The sequence below is a fragment of the Rhinopithecus roxellana genome, chromosome 12, assembly GCF_007565055.1.
Source record: "Rhinopithecus roxellana isolate Shanxi Qingling chromosome 12, ASM756505v1, whole genome shotgun sequence".
NCBI lineage: Eukaryota > Metazoa > Chordata > Mammalia > Primates > Cercopithecidae > Rhinopithecus > Rhinopithecus roxellana.
The window spans coordinates 9,132,004-9,155,083 of NC_044560.1; the positions used below are offsets into that span (position 1 = coordinate 9,132,004).

The window sequence follows — 23,080 nt, forward strand, 5'->3', positions numbered from 1 at the left end:
GGCTCACACCTGTAATTCCAGCACTTTGGGAGGCCGAGGTGGGCAGATTGCCTAAGCTCAGGAGTTTGAGACCAGTCTGGGCAACACGGTGAAACCCCATCTTTACAAAAATACAAAAAAGTAGCTGGGTATTGTGGTGTACACTTGTAGTCCCAGCTACTTGGGAGGCTGATACAGGACAATTCCTTGAACCTGGGAAGTGGAAGTTGCAGTGAGCTGAGATTGCACCATTGCACTCCAGCCTGGGCGACAGAGCGAGACTCTGTTTCAAAAACAAAAACAAAAAAAAACAGGTGTGGTGGCTCACGCCTGTAATCCCAGCACTTTGGGAGGCCAAGATGGGTGGATCGCTGAGGTAAGGAGTTCGTGACCAGCCTGGCCAACATGATGAAACCTCATCTTTTCTAAAAATGCAAAAATTAGCAGGGCATGGTGGCAGGCACCTGTAATCCCAGCTACTCCGGAGGCTAAGGCAGGAGAATCGCTTGAAACCGGGAGGTGGAGGTTGCAGTGAACCAAGATCGTGCCATTACACTCCAGCCTAGGCGACAAGAGTGAGACTCCATCTCAAAAAAAATAATAATAATAATAACAAATAAATACATAATAAAATAAAGTCAGAGGGGAAAAATTGGTCTGTTCAAGAAAAGGTGTTGGAATCATTGACTTTCCTTATGGGTAAATAAAACTAAATTTCAGCCTCATACTACACATGAAAATAAACTCCAAATGGATTAAAGGATTAAAGCCCTAAGTGTAAAACCCCCAAATTTAGAACCAATAGAAGAAAGATATTCAGAAAAATATTGTTAACCTCACAATCAGAGAGTCATGCAGGACTTTGCAAACAAGGTACTAAACATCACAGATTGATAACTTGTGTGACATGAAAGTTAAAAGTGGTTTTTTTTTTTTTGTTTTTTTTTTTTTTTGAGATGGAGTCTCACTCTGTTGCCCAAGCTGGAGTGCAATGGCACGATCTCTGCTCACCGTAACCTCCGCTTCCTGGGTTCAAGCAATTCTCCTGCCTCAGCCTCCGGAGTAGCTGGGATTACAGGCATGTGCCACCACATTCGGCTGATTTTATATTTTCAGTAGAGACGGGGTTTCTCCATGTTGGTCGGGCTGGTCTCGAACTCCCAATCTCAGCTGATCTGCCTACCTCAGCCTTCCAAAGCGCTGGGATTACAGGAGTGAGCCACCAAGCCCAGCCAAAAGTTTTTATGTTATAAAAATGCCATAAATAAAAGACAACTGGCATGCTTACAGCATATATTTGCAACATATATAGCAAACACTTGTCTTGTTCTCCAATGTCCTGCCTCCTGGAAGCTGCTGATACAGAAGCCTGAGGGAACTCACTCGCCCTACCTCCTTCTCCAACAGAGCAGAGCCAGGAAGGACCCGGATGGAAATTAGTACAAAGAGGCCCAGAATTGGCACAGATACCAACAGACCATTCGTTGAAGAAGAAATCCAAGTGGCCATAAGGTGTATGTAAAAATGCTCAGTTGCACCAACAGCCAGGGGAAGCAAGTGAAAACAATGATACACAATTTTATACTCCTCAGATAGAGAAGAACCGACAGATGTGATATTATCGAGTGCTGGCTATGGTGCCACTAGGAGTGTAAACTGGCACATCCATTGAAGAGAGTATTTGGGGAATGACTAGTAGAGCTGAAAATGTGCACGCCCCTCATCTGGCCTATGTAGTATTCTTACAAAAAACGTTTAACCTGATAATCATGAGGAAGCAATAGGCAAATCCAAATTGGTGAGTATTCTGCAAGACAAATGGTCTGGATTCAAGAGCCTCAATGTCATTTTAAAAAACAGACCAGATTAAGTCTGGGCCTGGTGGCTCACCCCTGTAATCCCAGCACTTTGGAAGGCTGAGGCAGATGGATCACTTGAACTCAGGAGTTTGAGACCAGACTGGGCAACATGGTGAAACCCCGTTTCTACAAAAAATTCAAAAAATTAGCCATGTGCCTGTGGTCCCAGCTACTGGGAGGATCGCTTAAGCCCAGGAAGCTGAGGCTGCAGTGAGCTGAGATTGCACCACTGCACTCCTGCCTGGGTGACAGAGTGAGACCTCAGCTCAAATAAATAAATAAATAAATAAATAAATAAACAAACAAACCAGATTAAAGAACTTTCTAGATTAAAGGACTCCAAAGAGCCACAATAATTAGATGCAATGTCTGATTTTTGTTTGGATTCTGGATCGGAAAAAAGTCAACATATTGGATATAAAAACCATTATTGGGACAATAGGGGAAATTTGCATATTAGATAGATTTACTGTATACTAGAAACAGTATTGTGTTCGTGTTCTTGTCCCCGCCAAGACTGATGAGCTCCCAGGGACTCAGATAGTCAGGATACTTAGCAGGTTGTCAGAGCCTTAAGAAGGTTCTGAGCCCAGGACTGAGGTAGGGGTTACTTCTGGCTGAGGGGATTAGCAGAGGCTTGTGAAGTGGCTAAAGCCGTGACCTGGATATTTCAAGACTCAAATCCACCTTCATTGGAATTCTCTGGGTAACTGCCCAGCCCCTTTGGCAGGACAGCCAGTCACAGGCCCTGATTATGCAGGACTTCCTGCCTCTGCAAAGGCAGTGGGGGGCTGAGTAGGGTTCTACCGGGCTGGGTCCAGGCAGAAGTTTTTCCTCCCCTCCTCCGAGTTTGTCCTCATCATCGGTCACTCCCACTCACAGCTTTAAGATTCTGGAGTCCAAGAATTGATTCTTCCTGGATCCATGGTCTGTGGATCCCAATGTTCCGACTGGAGACGGGGAGCCAGCGAGACCTGGGGCTCCAGGGTCTGCCCAAGGAGGTTGCTCATGGGGGCAGACCTCTAGAGCAGGATTTGAGGCCAGGCCAAAGAGGTTAGTTACTGATGGGGGCTGCATAAATTGGGGGTTGTGGAGGGACGCCAGCTGGGAGGGAGAGACTGGAGAAGGGGGTGTGTGGAGAGCCCAAGAGGAGGCCCAGGGGGAGGTGGGCAGGCACAGCCTCTGTTGAAGGAGTTTCTCTAGGGCTGCTGGGTCTTTCACCTGTCATTGTCAGGCCTGGAGAGCTGGCTCTTAAGGAAGCCAGGCCACACCTCAAGGGAAGATGGAGGTTACCGGAAGGTCATACCTAAAATTACGGGCAAAAGCAGGGAGAGCTATGAATAGGCTGAGTTAGGGCTTGTGTTTACGTTAATCTGAGGCCTTGCTTGGATTTCTTTTTAACCTAAACCACAGGCAAATATTCCCCTTTAGGGAGAGAACTCGCCAACATCTATTTAACATCCCTTAACTGTTGAGAGAATCCACTGTGTGCCAGACACTTCGGTACACACAGAAAGAAACCGAGATGGGTGAGATGCCCTTATAGGGAGATCGTCCTCCTCCCTCCCTCAGTCTCTCTGTCTCTCTCTCGCTCCCCTCTCTGAAGGCGGTTTAGCTTTGGGCTAAGTATACGTGGCCTTGGGAGTCAAACGGATCAGGACAACTCCGAGCTTTGTCATTGACCAGCTCAGTACAGGTTCGAGCCATTTCTTTTTTTCAAGCCTCAGTGTCCTAATCCACAAAGCGCATATGGTAGTAATATCTACCTCATAGGGCCACCTTAGGGATAAAATGAGAGAAGCCCCATAAAGAACTTAGTGTGGTATCTGGGCTCAATAAGGCATCAGCTATTTTTATTAGCCATTCAACAAACATTTTTTTCCTAGGACACAATCTGTGCCATTTCCTAGGACACAGAGAGTGCCAGATGCTGCCAGGGAGAGATAAATGAGACACTCTCAAGGATTCACAGTCTAGTTTGTTCATTCGTTGATTGATTTCATCAATAAATATGTATCATGCCCTACGCTGAGCACTGAAGATGTCAAAGTATTAATAAAAGATACTACCCCTGTCCACAGGTGGCTCACAGCCTGGTGGGAGAGACATTGCAACACAATATGATTGGTGCTGTGAAGAGAGAGAGCACATGGTACTGGGAGAGCTCAGAACGGGGTTTGATCCAGTTCAGGTCAGAGCGATGGATTCACAAGACATTTTGGCAAAGGTAGACCCAGCTTCCATGTTTCCCAGCTCACAGGTGCGCTCCTACACTGGGGCCTTTGTATTTGCTCTTCCCTCTGCCTGGAGCTTTCTTCCCCTAGGATGTCCCCATGACTTGCTTCTTCACCTCCTTCATGGCTTTACTGAAGTGTCACCTCCCCAGCAAGACCTTTCTCGGTCACTCTGTTTAAAGTGGCCACTCCAGGCCAGTGCGATGGCTCATGCCTGTACTTTGGAGGCCAAGGTGGGTGGATCACTTGAGGCCAGGAGTTCGAGACCAACCTGGCCAACATGGTGAAACCCTCTCTCTACTAAAAATGCAAAACTTAGCTGGGCATGATGGTGCACGGCTGTAGTCCCACCTACTCAGGAGGCTGAGGCAGGAGAATTGCTTGAACCTGGGAGGCAGAGGTTGCAGTGAGCTGAGATCGCGCCACTGCACTCCAGCCTGGGCGACAGAGCAAGACTGTCTAAATAAATAAATAAACAAAGTAACCACTCCTACCATCAACAGTCCTCGTCCCCATCCCCAAACACACACACTCAGCACTCTACCCTGTTCCCTGCTTTATTTTTCTCCATTGCATCGATCACCACCTAACAAGCTATACATTTTACTTATTTGCTTGTCTATTTCTGTCTTCTCCCTCCAGAATGCAAGCTCTGCCATGAGGGCAGGGTTCTCAGCTGTGTTGCTCTTTGCTGTATCCCCAGGGTCTAGAACAGCACCTGGCACATAATAGGCGCTTGCTAAATAGTTATCGAATGATAAGTATGTTAAGTTTACAAAGATGAGTAGGAGTTGAGTAAGAGAAGAAAGGGAGGGAATAACAGATGAAAAGGGAAGAGGGGGAGGGAGAAAGAGAGAGACAGAGAAAGAGAAAGAGAGAGATTGAAATTAGTGGGTTTAAGGAACTAAAAGCCTTCACATCTGGCTTCTTCCCAGGAATGCTTTAGGGTTGGTATAAGGCAAGGCTGGAGTAGGTGCGGGGCCATGTTCTGTGAAGGGAGACAGGTGCCTCTGACTTGGGTGGATGTGCTATGTGCTGTTACAGAGGTTAGGAAGATTGACCCAGGAGAAAAGGAGGAAGCCATGAACTCTGCTGGGGAGGTATCAGGGAAGGTGTCTCAAAAGAGGAGGCACCTCCTCTTAGGTCCAGGGAAAGAGTTTCAATGTTATTCTAGACGTGACGGACGTTCTGAAGGCCTGTTCCCATGTCCCCTGTCCTAACAGACAGAAACTAGGTTAGAAACTCTTCGGTGCTTGCACTGGTGGATTTCACTTTGCATTTGGTCCTCGTACTGCCTAATGGGACCTCTGCCCACAAAATTGCTCAAGAAACATTTGCTGGGTTGGATTGGGATTGAGACAGGTGGCGTGGCCTTGAATTGCAGATGATTCAAGCTCGTGAGCCTGGAACCTTGGGCACCATCTGTGATCTTGCCAGGCAGAGTAACAGCTTTTCCTAGGGTTTCTCCCTCAGAAAAAGAAGGGACATTACCATGTGGAAAAACAAGTAGGCTTTAACCAGTTAGAAAAAGAGAGTGGAGAGAATTTTAGGTGGAGGGAAAATAACAGAAACGAAGACAGAAAGGAAGGTTAGTTCATGGTAGATGTCTTAAGAGTGAATAGTTTAATGGATTACATTTTTCAAAGATAAAACATGTATTTGCTATGAAGTTGGTGTGTGGATTGCCTTCTTAGCCAAAGTTATGGTGAAAGTTGAAATTGAGCCTGTTATTAACCAACAGCTGTAACATATGTATAAGCTGCATGTGCATCCTAGGCTGACACCCAGATGGAACTAGCTGTGTGTATCTTTACAGGAAGCTGCCAATTTATGGCCTGGCTGAAACCCACATGGGGCTGCTTCTACTTCCAGATTTAATTGGTTCATCCATCCCATCATTCTTTTATTCCACAAATAATTATCAGCTACCAGATACGCATTAGGGGTCGGGTGTGGTGGCTCACGCCTGTAATCCCAGCATTTTGGGAGGCTGAGGCGGGCGGATCACTTGAGGTCGGGAGTTCGAGACTAGCCTGGCCAACATGGTGAACCCATCTCTATGAAAAATACAAATATTAGCCCAGCGTGGTAATCCCAGCTACTCAGGAGGCTGAGGCAGCAGAATCACTTGAACCAGGGAGGCGGAGGTTGCAGTGAGCCAAGATCACACCACTGCACTCCCTGGGCGACACAGGGAGATTCCATCTAAAATATATATATATATATATACACACACACACACACATGTATTTATATATAATTATATAAAATAAAAATTTATATATAAATATTTTTTATATATACACATACACATATATGTATATATATATTAGGCCCTCTGCTACCTGCTGATAATATCACAAAGAACAAGATGAATATGTTTCCTGCCCTCAGATACCTATATTCTAGGGGAAGGCATAAGGTACATGAGCCATAAACAAGTAAGTTAAAGAGAGTTAAAGATGATGGTCGGTGCCATGAAGGGGAAAAACAGGGTGACCTTGGGTAGGTAGTCAGGGGAGGCCTCCTGGAGAAGGTGACGTTTAAGGCGAGACCTGGAGGATAAAGAATCAAGGACTAAGTGTTCTAGGCAGGGGGAGCAGGAAATGCAACAGCTGTGGCTGGAAAAGCTCAGAGAGTTCAATAATAAGTCAATTCCAGAGCACAAAGTGTCAGACCCCACGGGCATCCTGGAGCCCATCCACTTCTCTCATACTGGTCATTGCTTTGGCAACATATCTGCACATGACTCCGACCTGCATAAAATGTTGCAGGGAGGGGACCCTACAGGGCAGGGAGCACAGAATAGTTGACAGCTATCTCCACGTTATGGAGCAACCGAAGAGCTCATGAGTTTTCTTTCTTTTTGAACCTTGACAAAATGTAATTTTAAAAACATTTTTTACAGGATAGAACCGAGGCTTTGTAACTGACAAAGCTGACTTCATGAGCTTTGACAGATCTCGTTTGCATTTTGGGTGTTTCCAGCACTTAAAGATTAAGTTCCTTTTCCTGAGAAGTCGAGCGGGGGCATATCCCACCCACTCAGTGCCCACCTCCCATGCGACATTTCTTTTCCTAAAAAGTGGCAAATAAAAAGTGCCTTCCGGGGAGAGGAAACTCACCACTCCCAAGACAGCTCATTCAATTCCCAGGACACATGAGCTGTTAGAAAAACGTTCTTGCATTGAGCCAAAATCTGACTGCTTAGTGCGTCGGTGCCTGGTGGGTGTTTATTCCGCAATCTGGAGCCACATGGGACAGTTTCTGATTCCTCCTACTCCCCACAGCCCTTCAGAGATTTGGAGACAGACTGGGTACCCCCAGCTACCTTCCAAACCCAAGTCAGCCCCAATTCCCTCTCTTCTGTCTCCTATGATCCAGACACCTCCTAAGCCTGCTCACATGCAGGGCCAGGACCAGGCACATCCCTCTGGGTGTGGGCTGCTAGGAGCCCTTGTTCTGGGCACCACACTCCTGCCATCACCGCCAAAGACAACCACTGCTTCTGTGATGTGACAGGTACTGGGTTTGGGGGTCACGCATGTGATTGCTGAACTGTGTTACCCACCCTCTCCTTGTGCATTTCAACTTTGGAGGTCTTTGGACAGGGCCTGTTCACTCTCTTCTTACTGAACTCAGGTTATCTTGCTCTTGATCAAGATCAGGACAAGATCAAGATCCAACCTCCTTAGCCTGACACCCAAGGGCCTTTATGACCTACCCAGCTCCATCTCTTTGGCCAGTCCTTCCCACCATTCCTGAATTCCTACTAAACACTTGAAGAAAGTTTCCGAGCAGTCACTTGGGGGCATGTCCCACCATCCCATTAAAAATAACCAACATTTGGCTGGGCGCAGTGGCTCATGCCTGTAATCCCAGCACTATGGGAGGCCGAGACGGGTGGATCACGAGGTCAGGAGATTGAGACCATCCTGGCTAACATGGTGAAACCCCGTCTCTACTAAAAATACACACACACACACACACACACACACACACACACACACACACACAAAATTAGCCAGGTGTGGTGGCAGGCACCTGTAGTCCCAGCTACTTGGGAGGCTGAGACAGAAGAATGGCATGAACCCAGGAGGTGGAGCTTGCAGTGAGCCAAGATGGTGCCACTGCACTCCAGCCTGGGTGTTTCAAAAAACAAAACAAAACAAAATGAAAAAAAAAAAAAAAACCCAACATTTATTGAGACCTTGCTATGTGCCTAAATACCTGCTGTGTATCAACTCAGAACATAGAGATGAGACAGGCAAAATTATTTACCCTATTATTCATGATGGTGAACTAAGGCACAGAGCAGTTAAGACACTTGCCAAAGGTCACAGAGCTAATAAGTGGTGGTTCCAGGGCACCAGCACCATGCATTCAGCCTCAGTCCATGGTGTGTAGCTTGTATGGGTTTATGAGGGCTGACCAGAGATTCCTCCAGCAGAGAGCAATTGTGAGGCAGACTGGACCTAAGACTGTAGAGAGTGGTTGAGGACTAGGGCAGAGTGAAACAGATACCCTGTATATGGGGGCAGCTACTTCTCGGCAATGGCTAGTTGTTGCCATGTAGGGGTCCAGACCAAGGATTGCTAGATCTTTTAAAGAGAAGCTGGAAATGGAAATATGGAAATGTAGAAATGCGGATTTCTATCTCTCTCTCTCTCTCTTTTTTTTTTTTTTTTTTTTTTTTTTGAGACCCACTCTCTCCGCTAGGCTGGTGTGCAGTGGCGCCGTCTCGGCTCACTGCAACCTCCGTCTCCCAGGTTCAAGCGATTCTCCTGCCTCAGCTTCCCAAGTAGCTGGGATTACAGGTACTTGCCACCACACCCGGCTAATTTTTGTACTTTTTAGTAGAGACGGGGTTTCACGACATTGGCCAGGCTGGTTTCGAACTCCTGACCTCAATTCAGGCCTGCCTTGGCCTCCCAAAGTGCTGGGATTACAGGCGTGAGCCACTGTGACTGGCCTAGAAATGTGGATTTCTGTCTAAGATCTCTTAGCATTTATACATTGGCAGCTAATTCCATTTTGTCTTTTTAAAGCACCGTGTAGACCAAGCAAAGCATTTCCTGGGGCTGTATGGAGCCCTGGCCTGAAAGTTTATAACCAAAAATCCAGTTCTACTCATCAGCAATTATTGGAACATTGAACCCACTTAACCAACTGTACCTCAGCTCTCACTTTTCCGCCTTGTTTACGAGGAAACCACGTGACTCTCTGGTTAGAGGTCTTGTGAAAATCCCAATAATTATATCCTTATTGGGTCTCAACCCTTTTTTGTAAAGAACACGGATTTGACAGACAGATAGGTCAGGTGTATGATTCTGGGTCCTCCTTTTACTAGCTGTGTGACCTTGGACGAGCTACATAACATCTACTCCTCTGTTTCCTTGCTCACACACTGGGATCATAATGCCCCAGGAGATTTTGTGAGAATTAAGGAATACCATGAATGCTGAACTTGCCTTGCACTTGTGGCATAGCAAATGTTCATTAAAGACCAAGTTCTTCCTTCATTCCTTTCTGAGCCATCAGCCTTGTAATCCCCTCCAACAGGAAATGCCAGAGTGGTACGGCATATCGGATGAGTTCTATAACATTCCAGAGACAGGTAAGCTCCCTGTGGAAGGAGGGATCATGGAAGACTTCCTGAAGGAGGAAGACTTGATGTAGACTTTCTGCCAGTGAGCCCTGGGTAATCCTGTTCCATGTGCCAGCAAACCATTTGACAAGGCCAGGGATATCTCAGCAGCTAGGGTTCTCAGGGTGAGGGAGTGTCCAGGTTTCCATGGCTACCCTTGGCAGGGCTTTAGCCCTGGGGCGAGCCTGCACGTGATAGACCCAGCAAATGACAGAGAACAAGTGTGTTTATGTGATGTTTAATTTGTTCTACAAATACTTCTTGGGGATCTATAATGGGTCAGACATTGTTCTAGGTGCTGGGATCAGAAATGGATCAGAGGAGAATTTTGCCCTCAAGAAGCTTCCATTCAATTGGAGGTGGAAGTGGCTGGGGCATTTTTAATCACTGAAGTGTGAATGGTTGGATCCATTACCAAGAAAGGGGAACTGGGAAGGACTGAGTTTTGAGGGGACAGTGAATTTAGTTCTGAGGTTCCCAAGGGTTACTGGGATAGAATATTAGACTCTATCTATCTATCTATCTATCTATCTATCTATCTATCTATCTATCTATCTATCTATCATCTACCTATCTATCTATCTACCTATCCATCTGTCTATCTATCTATTTCTGTGTAATCATATTTAACGTGTGGACTGGCCAATGGGGTTAGAATGGAGCTGGAGCCAGAGGAGACATGCATTCACTCAGCAAACTCTTACTGAGCACCTACTATGTGCCAAGTGCTGGGTTACAGAGGTAAAGCAGACACAGAGCCTACCGTCACGGAGTTCTCAGTTTACTGGAAAGACATAATCACAATAATATTTATGGTAGTTACGACTTATTGAGCACCTACAGGGTGCCAGGCACTGTCCTGGGGCCCTCTGCCTGACTTATCTCATTGAATTATCAGCGTTACTAAGCGAGGCTGGTTCTATGATTATCCTATTTTACTCAGATAAAACTGAGACCCAAAGAGGTGAAAAAGCTGGTTCAGGTGGACACAGGTGGTCACAGCTGAGACGCAGATTTGAATACACGTCTCTCCAACGTTGGATCTTGGATCTGACATTGTGCTTTCTCCTGGTTCCTGTATTCAGTCATTCCTTCATTAAGCATTGTTTGCTGAGTCAAAGCTAGGGCCAAACTGCTCTGTCTGGGATGCCCTGGATGCCTGCATAGAAATAAGAGCTAAATCCCTGAACTCAGATGAGCTCAGCCAGAGAGTGGCTGAGACAGAGAAGTGCAACTCCAAAGGTCAAGTCCCACAAACACACCTGCATTTGGGGGGCCAACAGATATGGGAGGGGGGGATTAGCCACAGGAGGTCAGCTGGCACAGTGCAGCCTTGTGAAGCCCAGAGGGAGAGAGAGTTTTGAGAAGGAGGAGATGGACTTCCAGATGAGTGTCCTGAGGGACCGAGGGGGTGACCCCCAAGCTTGGGCTATGCCAGGCTTTGGGGGTCCCTGAGAGCAAGTTATGCCAGGCTTTGGGGGTCCCTGAGAGCAAGCTCAAGGATGCAGCAGATGCCAGGCAGCGAAGTGTTCAGAGTGGGGGATGATGAAGGGCAGGCTTCTCTGTTTAGAAATTTGGCTTTTAGAGAAAAAAAGAGGTAGAATTGTCACCAGAGGCAAGGGGTTATTTTTTTTCCTTTTTGTGGCTTGGTTTTGTTTGGTTGAGAATGGCGGGGCAGGTGTGTGTTCGTAGGTGGGGAAGGACACTGGTTGAGAAGGAGAAATGAAAATACAGGACGGGGAAAGGATGCTTCCCCATGGCTCCGATCACCGCCAGACACCATCTATGTTTACTTCTGTCTTCACTATCTGTTTCCCACCAGCCACAAGGGCAGCTCTGTGAAAGCACAAGTTCTGTCTCATTCACCGTGGGATCCCAGTGCCTGGCACACAGTAGATACTTCATAAATATTTTTGGTATTGACTTGAATTCACAGGGTTCTTCTGGGAGCCCAGTTGTTAGTCCTAGGAAGAGAAGGATTCATGGGGACCTTAAGGAAGGACTTCTCTCTGATGCTACCATGACAAGAGAGAGGGAGAGAAAAAGAAGAGAACAGCAAGGAGAGGCAGGACCCAAAAATCCAAGTCTTTGGCGGGGTACAGTGGCTTATGCCTGTCATCCCAGCACTCTGGGAAGCACGGGTGAGAGGATCACTTGACCCCAGGAATTCGAGACTAGCCTGGGCAACATGGTGGGACCCTAACTCTATAAAAAATGCACAAAGAGACTGGGCGCGGTGGCTCACGCCTGTAATCCCAGCACTTTGGGAGGTCGAGGTGGGCAGATCACGAGGTCAGGAGATCGAGACCATCCTGGCTAACATGGTGAAACCCCGTCTCTACTAAAAATACAAAAAATTAGCCAGGCATGGTGGTGGGCCCCTGTAGTCCCAGCTACTCGGGAGGGTGAGGCAGGAGAATGGTGTGAACCCAGGAGGCAGAGCTTGCAGTGAGCCGAGATTGTGCCACTAGACTCCAGCCTGGGTGACAGAGTGAGACTTCATCTCACAAAAAAAAAAAAAAGAAAGAAAACAAAGAAATTAGCCAGGCATGGTGGTGCCCACTGTAGTCTCAGCTACTTGAGAGGCGGAGGCAGGAGGAAGGATGGCTTGAGCCCAGGAGGTGGAGGCTGCAGTGAGTTGTGATTGTGCCTTTGCACTCCAGCCTGGGGGACAGAGACAGACCCTGTCTCCAAAAAAAAAAAAAAAAAAAAAAAAAAAAAAAAAAAATCCAAGTCTTCTCAAAAAAGTGTGTGGGGGGTAGTGGGGTGAGGGGTGGAATTAACAGAAGTAGAAAATGGAGAATACTAGTAGCTACCTATGTCTTGTGAAAACACTCTAGAAGGTGAGCTGTCATTGGTTTATTAGCATTACTCTGCATTTGCTATGGCTCTAAGTTATACATGTATAAATTCAATTAATCCTAACAACAGCTCTTCGAGGCAGGTGAGCTTCAGTCAGTCCTGAGGCAATGTGGCCAGTGGTGAGGAAGCCAGGATTTGAACCCAGGACTTGGAGCTGATACAGAACCTGTAATGTTACCCACTGGGCCACACACTTCCCCAACTGACATTAGTTTATATACCTTTTTTTATTTTTATGTATTCATTTATTCATTAATAGAGACAGGGGTTTGCTGTGTTGCTCAGGCTAGAGTGCGGTGGTGTGATCATCGTTCACAGCAACCTTGACCTCCTGGGCTTGGGCCATCCTCCCACCTCAGCCTCCCAGGGTGAGCCGTTGTGCCTGACCCACCTGTGCCTTGTTTTACGTGGTACATTCCTCACCAGGAGCCTCTGCGGCTGGAGGGGCTCATAATTCTCATGTTTTACATGAAGAATAGAGAAATGTAGTGACTCGCCCAGGCTCACACAGATACTAAGTGGCTGAGCTGGGACTCCAGCTTGCATCTCTCTAACTGCAAGCCTGGCACTTTCCCCTTCCCTGAGGGAAGACCTGTAGGAAGTTGGCACGGAATCAGGTGCCAAAAAAGGGCTACCACCTGGACGTGGCAGGCAACGTTCTGTGGTGTTTCTACAGGCATCTCCTGAGTCACCCCAGCTCAGGAATGGGGCAGAAAAAGTTGGGGGTTGGCAAGTTAGGAACAACAGGAAGAGGACGGGGACAAAGCTTCAAGTCCGGGAGCCGGGCTGCCTGTCTTCCCTGGCCGTTCCTGGGTTGAGGCTGAGCGAGACAGGATGAAATTGCCTCTCGCGGTTTCACGCCATTCTCCTGCATACAGCCTCCCAGTAGCTGGCGACTACGGCGCCCGCCACCCGCCCGGCTAGTTGTTTGATTTTTTTAGTAGAGATGGGGTTTCACTGTGTTAGCAGTATGGTCTCGATCTCTGACCTAGTGATCCGCCCGTCTCGGCCTCCCAAAGTTATGGGATTAAGGCTTGAGCCACCGCGAACGGCCAAGACAGGATGAAATTTGAGCAGGAGCCCAGGGCTCGGGGACTTGGCAAAGACCTAGTGTGGTGGGTGGGAGGGAGGCCGTGCCCTGGAGGGGGATTCCAGGGTTCCTGTTCTTGGCGGGGAAGAGCCCTGGATCATGGGTGGCCAAACCAGACTGATCACCATCTCTCTGATAGCCACCTGGGCACTGTGACCTGCTTCAGAAACCAGCTGCTTCTGTGGCGGTAATCCCAGCACTTCGGGAGGCTGAGGTGGGTGGATCACTTGAGGTCAGGAGTTCGAAACCAGCCTGACCAACATGGCAAAACCCTGTCTCTACTAAAAATACAGAAATTAGCCAGGCGTAGTGGCATGCGCCTGTAATCCAGATACTTAGGAGGTTGAGGCAGGACAATTGTTTGAACCAGGGAGGCAGAGGCTGCAGTGAGCTAAGATAGGGCTACTGCCCTCTAGTCTGGGCGAAAGAGCGAGACTTCATCTCAAAAAAAAAAAAAAAAACCACGAAAAGAAACAACTTCTGAATACGCAGTGGAAAAAATTCCCCAGGGGTCGTGCCAAGGTGAGGGGAAGTAGACCTTCCTATGCGAGTTACCAGGAATCTTGGAGCTGGCCCATGCAGGAGTGTGGGAGGTGACAGAGAGGTCCTTAAAAGCAGGCGGGCCCAGCCTCGGCCTCTTCCGTGGGCCTGAGGACGGAGAAAAGATCTCACTGGTGAGGAATCTCATCTTTGGGGCTGCTTTGCCTGAGAGAGGCAGAGAGCAGGGCCGAGAGAGGGGTTATGAGAGGAAACACCTGTCCCACTTGGTCAGGGGAGCAGGGCCTGGAGAGGGGTGAACCCCCATCACCTCCCTCACAGACAGCAGGAGGTGTCTGTGCTGTGAGGTTCCGCACTGTGCATTCTTTCCAGCTAGGAGACATGAACTGGGAGGTCCTGGAGCTGCTGCATGTGGACTTGGGGGACCCGTCCCTTGGCGACCTGGCCATGTCCCAGCCTCCACATCTTCCTTTGGGCTGTCCTGTCTCTATTTTCTCCCCTCTCATTACTGCAACCGCTGCCCTCCTCCGAAATTCTCTCGCGGCTATGCACTTCCTCTCTGTGGTGGTTTGATTAAAATAGCTGAGCCCACATCCTCCTCCTGGGGCCCACTTTGGGCTCGATTGAGTGGAATGGCTGTCCACTCTTCAGGGCAGCCACTCCACGCCTCTGCCACCACCACCACCATGAAACTGCTTTTTTACTCTTTCCAGGGTGTTCTCAAATGCACCTGGGAGGTTGGTTTTCTCCATGTATGGGGAGGCCAACAGATCAAGAAATGATTGCCATTTAAAAGATAGCTTGTTATTTACAGCTCCCAGAAGAGGGCGTGATCCCCACCCAGGGACACACAGGAAGTGACAGGTTGGCAGGTCAGGAGGAGCCATGGGAAGCATCGCCCAGGGCCTTTGCTGTGATCTTTGGGGAAGGCTGGTAGGGCAGGAGACACAGTTTAGGACTGGCCAGTTTGAATCAGGTCAGCGGGACTCCAGGCTTCTCTAGTTGTCCAGTGTCTGGCTCTTGGATGATTTAGGGCAGGAGAAGCCTTGGCTTAGAGTGTGAGGGTGAGGGAAAGGTGACCTGGGTGTGCCAAGGGACTGGCTGTGTCAGCAGTGGGGTGTATCCATACAGGCCTCAGCATCCTCAGTTCTTGCCTCCTCAGAAGAAAGAATTCTCATGCCTGTAATCCCAGCACTTTGGGAGGCCGAGGTGGGTGGATCATGAGGTCAGGAGATCGAGACCATCCTGGCAAACATGGTGAAACCCTGTCTCTATTAAAAATACAAAAAATTAGCTGGGCATGGTGGCGGGCGCCTGTAATCCCAGCTACTTGGGAGGCTGAGGCAGGAGAATCGCTTGAACCCGGCAGGCAGAGGTTGCAGTGAGCCGAGATGGTGCCACTGTACTCCAGCCTGGGCAACAGAGTGAGACAAAAGAAAGAATTTGACTGAGGGGCATAAGGCAGAAGGAGAGACTGAGGCAAGTTTCACAGCAGAAGTGAAAGCTTATTAAAAAGCTTTAGAGCAGGGATGAAGGGAAGTAAAGTATACTTGGAAGGGGGGCCAACCAGGCGACTTGAGAGATTCAGGGGTTCTGTTTGACCTTTGACTTGGGGTTTTATACATTGGCATACTTCCGGGGTCTTGTTTTCCTTATCCACCGACCTGCTAGCCCTTGGGAGGGAGCATGCGCAGTGTGTTTACTGGCGTTGTACGTGTGCTCCCTTGAGGCGTTCTTCCCTTACCAGCCGAACATCACATACCAGTTAAACTCTGCCATTTTGCCTCTTCATGCGCATGTGTGAGCCCACTCACCCAACTCCTGAGATCTGACTGGAAGTTGCTCACCACCAGCTTCAGCTGTTCCTGTTTATTGGGAGACTGCCTTTCCCTGATGCTGGCTGTGACCAGTTATTATTTTAGAGAGACGGTTAACAACTGCCTGCCCATCACCTGATGGTTGTCTGACGTTCCTGTCCCGCTCCTGTCTGACCAGCTACCTACTGTCACAGTCGGTCTGCACGTGAAAGTCATGCTCACAGAGAAGCCATGTGAGGTGTCTAGGAATTAACTAGCCCTGGAAGGAGCGGGCTGTCTCTGGCCTCCAAGATGTCAAAGCGTCCTAAAATACAGAAAATCGAAAGCATGTTTAGTGCCTAAGGATGCTAAGAGGCAGTGGAGTAGAGTCAGTCAAGGAAGTAGATTGACATTCCTGGTCACTTAATCTGCCTGAGCCTCAATTTCCTTATCTGTAAAATCAACAACTGTTATTCGTTCAACAAGTGGCTGTTTAAAAGGACAGACACCAGGCCTGACAAGGTCATTGATGGGTTTAGAGAGATAGTGCATAGTGTTTGGCACACCAGAAATGCCCAGCAAGTGGCAGTTGGTGTCCTTGTGCTGCAGGCTCCAGGGAGCGGCAGAGAAAGATTGGTGTGGAATGATGGTGTCTAGGGCCATTTCTTTGGCTGTTTGGAGCCCTTGGAGCAGAGGCTATGGGTGGACAGAACTCTCAGGAATGTTCTTGGGATTCAGAGTTGCTGCCGGACAAGGGTTGTCATGGAGGCCAGCTGTGGACAGAACCCTCAGGAATGTTCTTGGAACTCAGAGTTGCTACTGGACAATGGCGGGAGCCCCAGGGAGTCTGAGGCATATTTGGAGGCCACGTCTTGGGAGGTGCCAGGAGTTCAGGCAGAGCTCTGGCACAAGCGACCATTCAACTCAGGGACTTGAGACAACAGAGCACTGAAGGGGAGAGCCCCAGGCCTGCCCAGCTGTGGATAAACAAGGACTTTGGATCCTGGGAGAAAGGGAATCAGGCAGCTGCCGGTAAGGAACCTCTGAGAAGCCAAATTAGAATCAGGTGCTGGCCTGAGACACATGGAATTTCCTGGACTCTAGGCTGGCAATGGCTGTTTTTACCAAAGACAGATTCTAAGGAGTGAAGCCAAGGGCTCTGGCCTGAGAGGTAGAGCACGAGAAGGAACAAGCACAGACCCCTCAAAGGATTCATGCCTCTGGGAAGGGAGGCTGTGTGGTGCAGTGAGGGGCACAGAAGGACGGGGCTCAAATCCGGCCTCCACTGCTTAATGGCTGTGTGACCTCTGGCAAGGTCCCGGAGCTTTCTGAGCCTCAGTTTTCCCAGGGGCAAAATGAAGACAGTGATACCTACCCTGCAGCACTCTCATGAGCCCCCAGGGTTGACTTATTCTTTAGGGAGACATAGTGCCTGGGTCCCAGGACAGTGTCTTAATTTGATAAATTCTTTTAAATCAAGAGGAAAGAAATGAACATAATAATAATGAACATATAATAATAAATCCAGCTTGGATTATGTTTTTCTTTATACCAACATAGTTGTCAAAAATAATCATGTGAATATAGAGATAAATATAAAGATACAGCAGAAAGATAGCTACAAAGGCAAAAGCGCTTGGGGCCCATAAGAGCCATAACCAGGCCTTGAAAGCCACTGGCACATTGTGGGTGCCCAGGCTTCACTGCTGAGCACCTACTCTGGGCCAGGCACTATTCTCAGTGTTAGAATAGAGGGGTGCATCTGCCCAGACTCTGCCTGCAAAGAACCATCAGGGTAAACATCCTTGAAAACAGGCAACTACAGCACTGTGAGCTAAAAGGAGTATGAGACATAGAATCATCGGCTTTCCTCCTGCCCTCCTGCTGTGGGCGTCAAGTGCTGTCTGTCCAGGAATTTGTTTCTTCCGTCTTGCATCTTTCATCAAAGGCCATGTCTAGGTTCTATCAAGTCCTGCTTCTCCACGTATGCCACCAAATCTCCATTTAAGAATCCTGCCCATTCTCTGGTCCCTTTTAGCCATGTTGCCAACAGGGTGAGTATGTCTGGGGTGTGTGTGGCTAAGAGTGCACTGGTAGCAGGGACAGTGTACCTGCAAATGCTTCCATTATCCCCTCTGCCTCCAGGGCCCTCAGTGGACCTATAGTTTTTTTGCCTCGTCTTTTCTGGCTGGACTCGCCTCATTTATTGCCCACCATGATGGGGAGTGGAATAGGCAGGGCCTGATGGGGAGCCGGGGTGGGATCTGAATGGGCCACAGGGGCATTGCCTGATAGACCTGTTGTGGGATGTGTTTTCTTTTCCAGAACCCTAGAGATGAAGGGCTTCCTCCCACTGGTTTGGTTCCTGGCTTGTAGTAAGTGCTGGCCCCATGACCTCCGAATGAACTTCTACCCCATGGGAGTAACAGGGTAGTGAAAAGGACACCAGCCATTGAGGTTGTAGAGACTTGGGTTTGAATCTTGGCTCTGCACTGACTTCATAGACGTCAGCAGGAACCTTCATGCCTCCGAGCCTCTGCTTCCTCGTCTGGCATGGGCTAATGCAGTCCATGCTTAAGGCATAAGGCTGTGGCAGGGTCCTAGGAGATATTGTACCTCAGCTGTGTAAAGGTTTTGGACATGGAAGTTATGTGGCTGGCAAATGTACAAGGCAGATTTTTTCCTTGTATGCAAATAAAATAAGATTTTAAAAATCCCCAAATCAATCCAAATAAAAATCAAAACTCTTATCTAAATATCCCAGCCTATGATTCCTGGGTCATTCTCAGCGCAGGCTTGTCCAGCTGGGAAGTGACTGTACAGATGGCTTTAGTCCCATCCTGCAGCCCTGTGACCGTATATACAACAACCCCCTGACAGGCTGTCCTGCTCTTTGATGTCTTGCCAGATCCCTGGAGATTCCTGGAGATCCCAGGGGGAGCTGGAGGCCTGGTGCAGCAGAGAGCCTTGGGCTCGCTGTGAAACCCTGGACAGGGCACCTTTTCCCTCCATGCCTCAGTTTCCCGTTTGTAAGATGAGGGAACTGGCTTCAGCGATTTTTAAGAGTCCTATCCTGCTTTTAGATTCTCTGCCTTATGTTCTAAAGGGTGTGAGGGGAGGGAGTGGTGGGGAAGAGGGATGTATTGCCAAGAGAGACAGGAAACTCCTGTCTGCCTGCTTCAAGCAGATACATTATGAATTATACCTTATATGTCATGGTCACTTACTTTGTGTCTGCTACCGTGCTCAAAATTTACATACTTAATCTTATTTTAACCCTCATGATAACTCCAAGATGCAGCTGCTAATTTTGGGTCGCCGTTTTCCAGATGATTAAACTGAGGCTCTGACTTCCTTCAATACCATACTTTGAATTAGTGGCAGAGCCAGGATTTGAACCCAGGTCTGCTCATTTTTCAATTCCAAACTCTGAACCAATTCTCCATACTGCTTGCACCTCCCTTCCCACTAATTGAGAGAATAAAAAAGAGACATACAGGTCCCTCGAAGCCCTGGGTGGGAGAAAAGGTAGGAGATGTTGGGCAGTGGGCCTAAAGCAGGGCTGGGCTGCCTGGGTGTCACCTGGGGACATGGGCTATCTTCCAGGTGTGCCTGCTGTGCAAGGAGGCTTGCTGGACCTAAAATCAATGATCGAGAAGGTGACAGGGAAGAATGCCCTGACAAACTATGGCTTCTACGGCTGTTACTGCGGCTGGGGCGGCCGAGGAACCCCCAAGGATGGTACCGATCGGTGAGCTGATTGCTATAACTGCCCTTTGGGCTCCAGGCTCTGCATCCATGTTTTCTTGCTCAAATACATATCAATTCTGGAAGATGAGTATTAAAGTACCATTTTACAAATAAGAAAACTGAGTCTGAAAGAAGTTAGCTGGCAATCCCAAGATCTCAGTGGCCTAAGGTGTCAGTTGGTCGACTGTGGCATAACAAGTGGTCCTCAATGTAGTAGCTTATACAGCACTGGTCATTTACTTTGCTTATGAATCTGCCATTTGGGTAGGGCTTGTGGGGTGGCTTGTCTCAGCTTCAGCTTGGACAACTGGGGCTGGACAATCTACCTTCCAGATGGCTCACTTCTATGGCTGGCAAGTGGTCAGCATCTCCTGGCCTAGGAGCGGGTCAGAGGCCTCAATTCCTGTCACTTAGGCCTCTCCAAGGATGTTCAGGATTCCTCCCAGCATGGTGACTCTTGGGTTGCAAGAGTGAGTGTCCCCAAACTGCAAGACCAAAGAGTATGCTGTTTCATCGTCAGCCTCAGAAATCCCACTGTGTCACTTACACTGTCCTCTTGGTCAAGACAGTCACAAAGGCTTTAAGAGGGAGGGGATCTAGAGTCCACCTCTTGATTGGGAAGTGCTAAAGTTCTAGAAGAACGTGTGAAATGGAAAGCATACCCAGCTGGGTTAACAATTCCGATACTGCTAGACATATATAAAGGAAAGGGATGATTAAGCAAATGAAGGACAGATGGTTGGGGCCAAGTTTCTCACTGTTGGAGTGGGATAAGCCAGGGCAGGAAGCCAGAATGATCCATGTGCAAAAGGACTAGAGTTGGAGACATCAGTATGGACTCCTGTTTAGCTTATTGTAGATGCAGATGTTTACATGTGGAAGTATGCATAGGTAGCAGTATGCATAGATATCGTGGATATATTAGTATCATACTAATATAAGATGTAAGTAATAGGAGAAAATGGTGTTTTCTCTGTTAGATCTTCTCAGTTTTTCTGTAAACCAAGAATACTTTTTATGTGCAATCTGCTACACCTAACATACAGTCATCCCTCGGACTGGTTCCAGGACCCCTGTGAATATCAAAATCTGCAGATGCTCTAGTCCCTGATATAAAATGGCACAGTATGTGCATATAACCTGTGTGATCATATACTTTTTTTTATACACATGGGCAAATAGAAACATTCTTTTGCTATCAGTGGAGAGGGTCTAAAAGAAATGACACCCCAGTAGCAACAAGCACACTTAATGCCTAGATCTAGTTTCCAATATCATTCTTCAATAGAAGCCCCCTTCCAAGTCATATATATATATATATATTATATATAATATAAATTATATATAATATAAATTTTATATATATACATATTCATATATATATATATAAATATATATAGCGCCAGGGTTCCTTGAAGAAATGGCCAATTCTAGGACCAAGGCAGGAAATATACAAGATGAACCTGGAACTTCTTTTCGTGCCAAAAAGTAAGGAAGTGCTTAAATAAACACAAACAAAACGAAAGCCCACATTGATGGTGATGTGACAAGGGGCACCTGTGTCGATTGACAGAGCCCCCCCCCCCCCCCCAGTGGCCAACACTGGAACAATTTAGCAACAAAATAACCCCAAACTCCAGTCTTATGAGAAAAAAGAATATCAGACAAATCCCAATAGTGGGCATGTTATAAAATATCTAACCAGTACCCCTCAAAACAGTCAAAAACAAGGAAAGCGTGAGGAACTGCCACAGCCAAGAGGGGCCTAAAGAGACAAGACAATGGGCCAGGCACGGTGGGCTCACGCCTGTAATCCCAGCACTTTGGGAGGCCGAGGGGGGTGGATCACCTGATCACCTGAGGTCAGAAGTTCGAGACCAGCCTGACCAACGTGGAAAAACCCCATCTCTACTAAAAATACAAAATTTTCTGGGTGTGGTGGCGCATGCCTGTAATCCCAGCTACTCAGAAGGCTGAGGCAGGAGAATTGCTTGAACCTGGGAGGGAGAGGTTGCAGTGGGGAGCTGAGATCGCGCCATTGCACTCCCACCCGGGCAATGAGAGCAAAACTCCATCTCAAAAAAAAAAAAAAAAAAAAGGAACAAAACAATGAAATGTAACACGGCATCCCCAGTGGGATCCTGGGACAGAAAAATGACATTAGGTAAAAACTAGGGAACTCTGATTACGGCTTTTTTTTTTTTTTTTTTACAATTAGTAAGATAATAATGATGTACTATTATTTAGTGAATCATTTTCATTAATAATGTATCAATATTGGTTCACTAATTCTAACAAGGGTATCATACTAATGTAAGATGTTAGTAATAGGAGGAACTAGGTGTTTCCTCTGTAAGATCTCAGTTTTTCCGTAAACCAAGAAAACCTTTTATATGCAGTGTGCTACACCTAACATACAGTCATCCTGTGGACTGGTTCCAGGATCCCCGTGGATACCAAAATCTGCAGATGCTCTAGTCCCTGATATAAAATGGCATAGTATTTGCATATAACCTATGTTATTGTATCCCCCCAAGCTTTTTTTTTTTTTTTTCTTTGAGACAGGGTCTCACTGGTTACCCAGGCTGGAGGGCAATGGTGCGATCTCAGCTCACTGCATCCTTAACCTTCTGTGCTCAGGTGATTCTCCCACCTCAGCCTCCTGAGGAGCTGGGACTACAGGCACGTGCCACCATGCCTGGCTGATTTTTTGTATATTTTTAAATAGAGACAGGGTTTCACCATGTTGTCTCAAACTCCTGGACTTTAGTAGTCTGCCTGCCTTGGCCTCCCAAACTGCTGAGATTATAGGCATGAGCCACCACACCCAGCTGTGATCATATACTTTAAATCATTTCTAGACTACTTGTCATAGCTGATACAATGTAAATACTATGGAAATTATTGTCATATTGTTTGGGAATAATGACAAGAAAAAAATATGTACATGTTTAGTACAGACACAAGAAAATAGGCCTGCTTACATTTTCCATCCATATTGGTTGATCCACAGATGCGGGACCTGTGATATGAGAAGTTTATTTCTGGCTCACATAACAGTTCAGTATGAATCACACGTTGGCTCCTCCCATCTTATAGTTCTGCCATCACCTATGGCTTCAGAATCCTCAGAATGCTGGGTCATCTCCATCCAGCCAAAAGATGTGGAGGCAGAGGGACAGTGGAGTAAAGTGTGGGAGGTTTGTCTGGGCAGGTCTGGAGATTCAGTGCATTAATTCCACCTACCTCCCCTGGCTGGGACCAAGTCATGTGGCCACACATACCTGCAAGGGAGGCTGGGAAATGTAGTCTAATAGTGAGACCAGGAGGAAAACGAGGGTCCATGACCTGCTGGCTCGAAATGA

General features: G+C 47.6%; 2 protein-coding genes across 21 annotated transcripts in view; both read left to right on the forward strand.

The window, feature by feature from the left end:
• Positions 1–23,080, forward strand: part of PLA2G5 (phospholipase A2 group V) — a 73,631-nt gene that overhangs the window by 48,214 nt on the left and 2,337 nt on the right. For 9 of the 11 annotated variants that reach the window (XM_030913390.1, XM_030913387.1, XM_030913383.1 and 6 more), the window contains 2 exons: positions 18,291–18,340; positions 19,572–19,716. In XM_030913390.1, the coding sequence (XP_030769250.1) occupies positions 18,301–18,340; positions 19,572–19,716 (185 nt within the window). In that variant the 5' untranslated portion in view covers positions 18,291–18,300. Of the gene's footprint in view, positions 1–14,317; positions 14,346–16,260; positions 16,998–18,290; positions 18,341–19,571; positions 19,717–23,080 lie in introns of those variants that run through there. The other 2 variants (XM_030913392.1, XM_030913393.1) reach the window with 2 other exon arrangements.
• Positions 1–23,080, forward strand: part of PLA2G2F (phospholipase A2 group IIF) — a 137,079-nt gene that overhangs the window by 48,178 nt on the left and 65,821 nt on the right. The gene's annotated exons all lie outside the window — the stretch shown is intronic.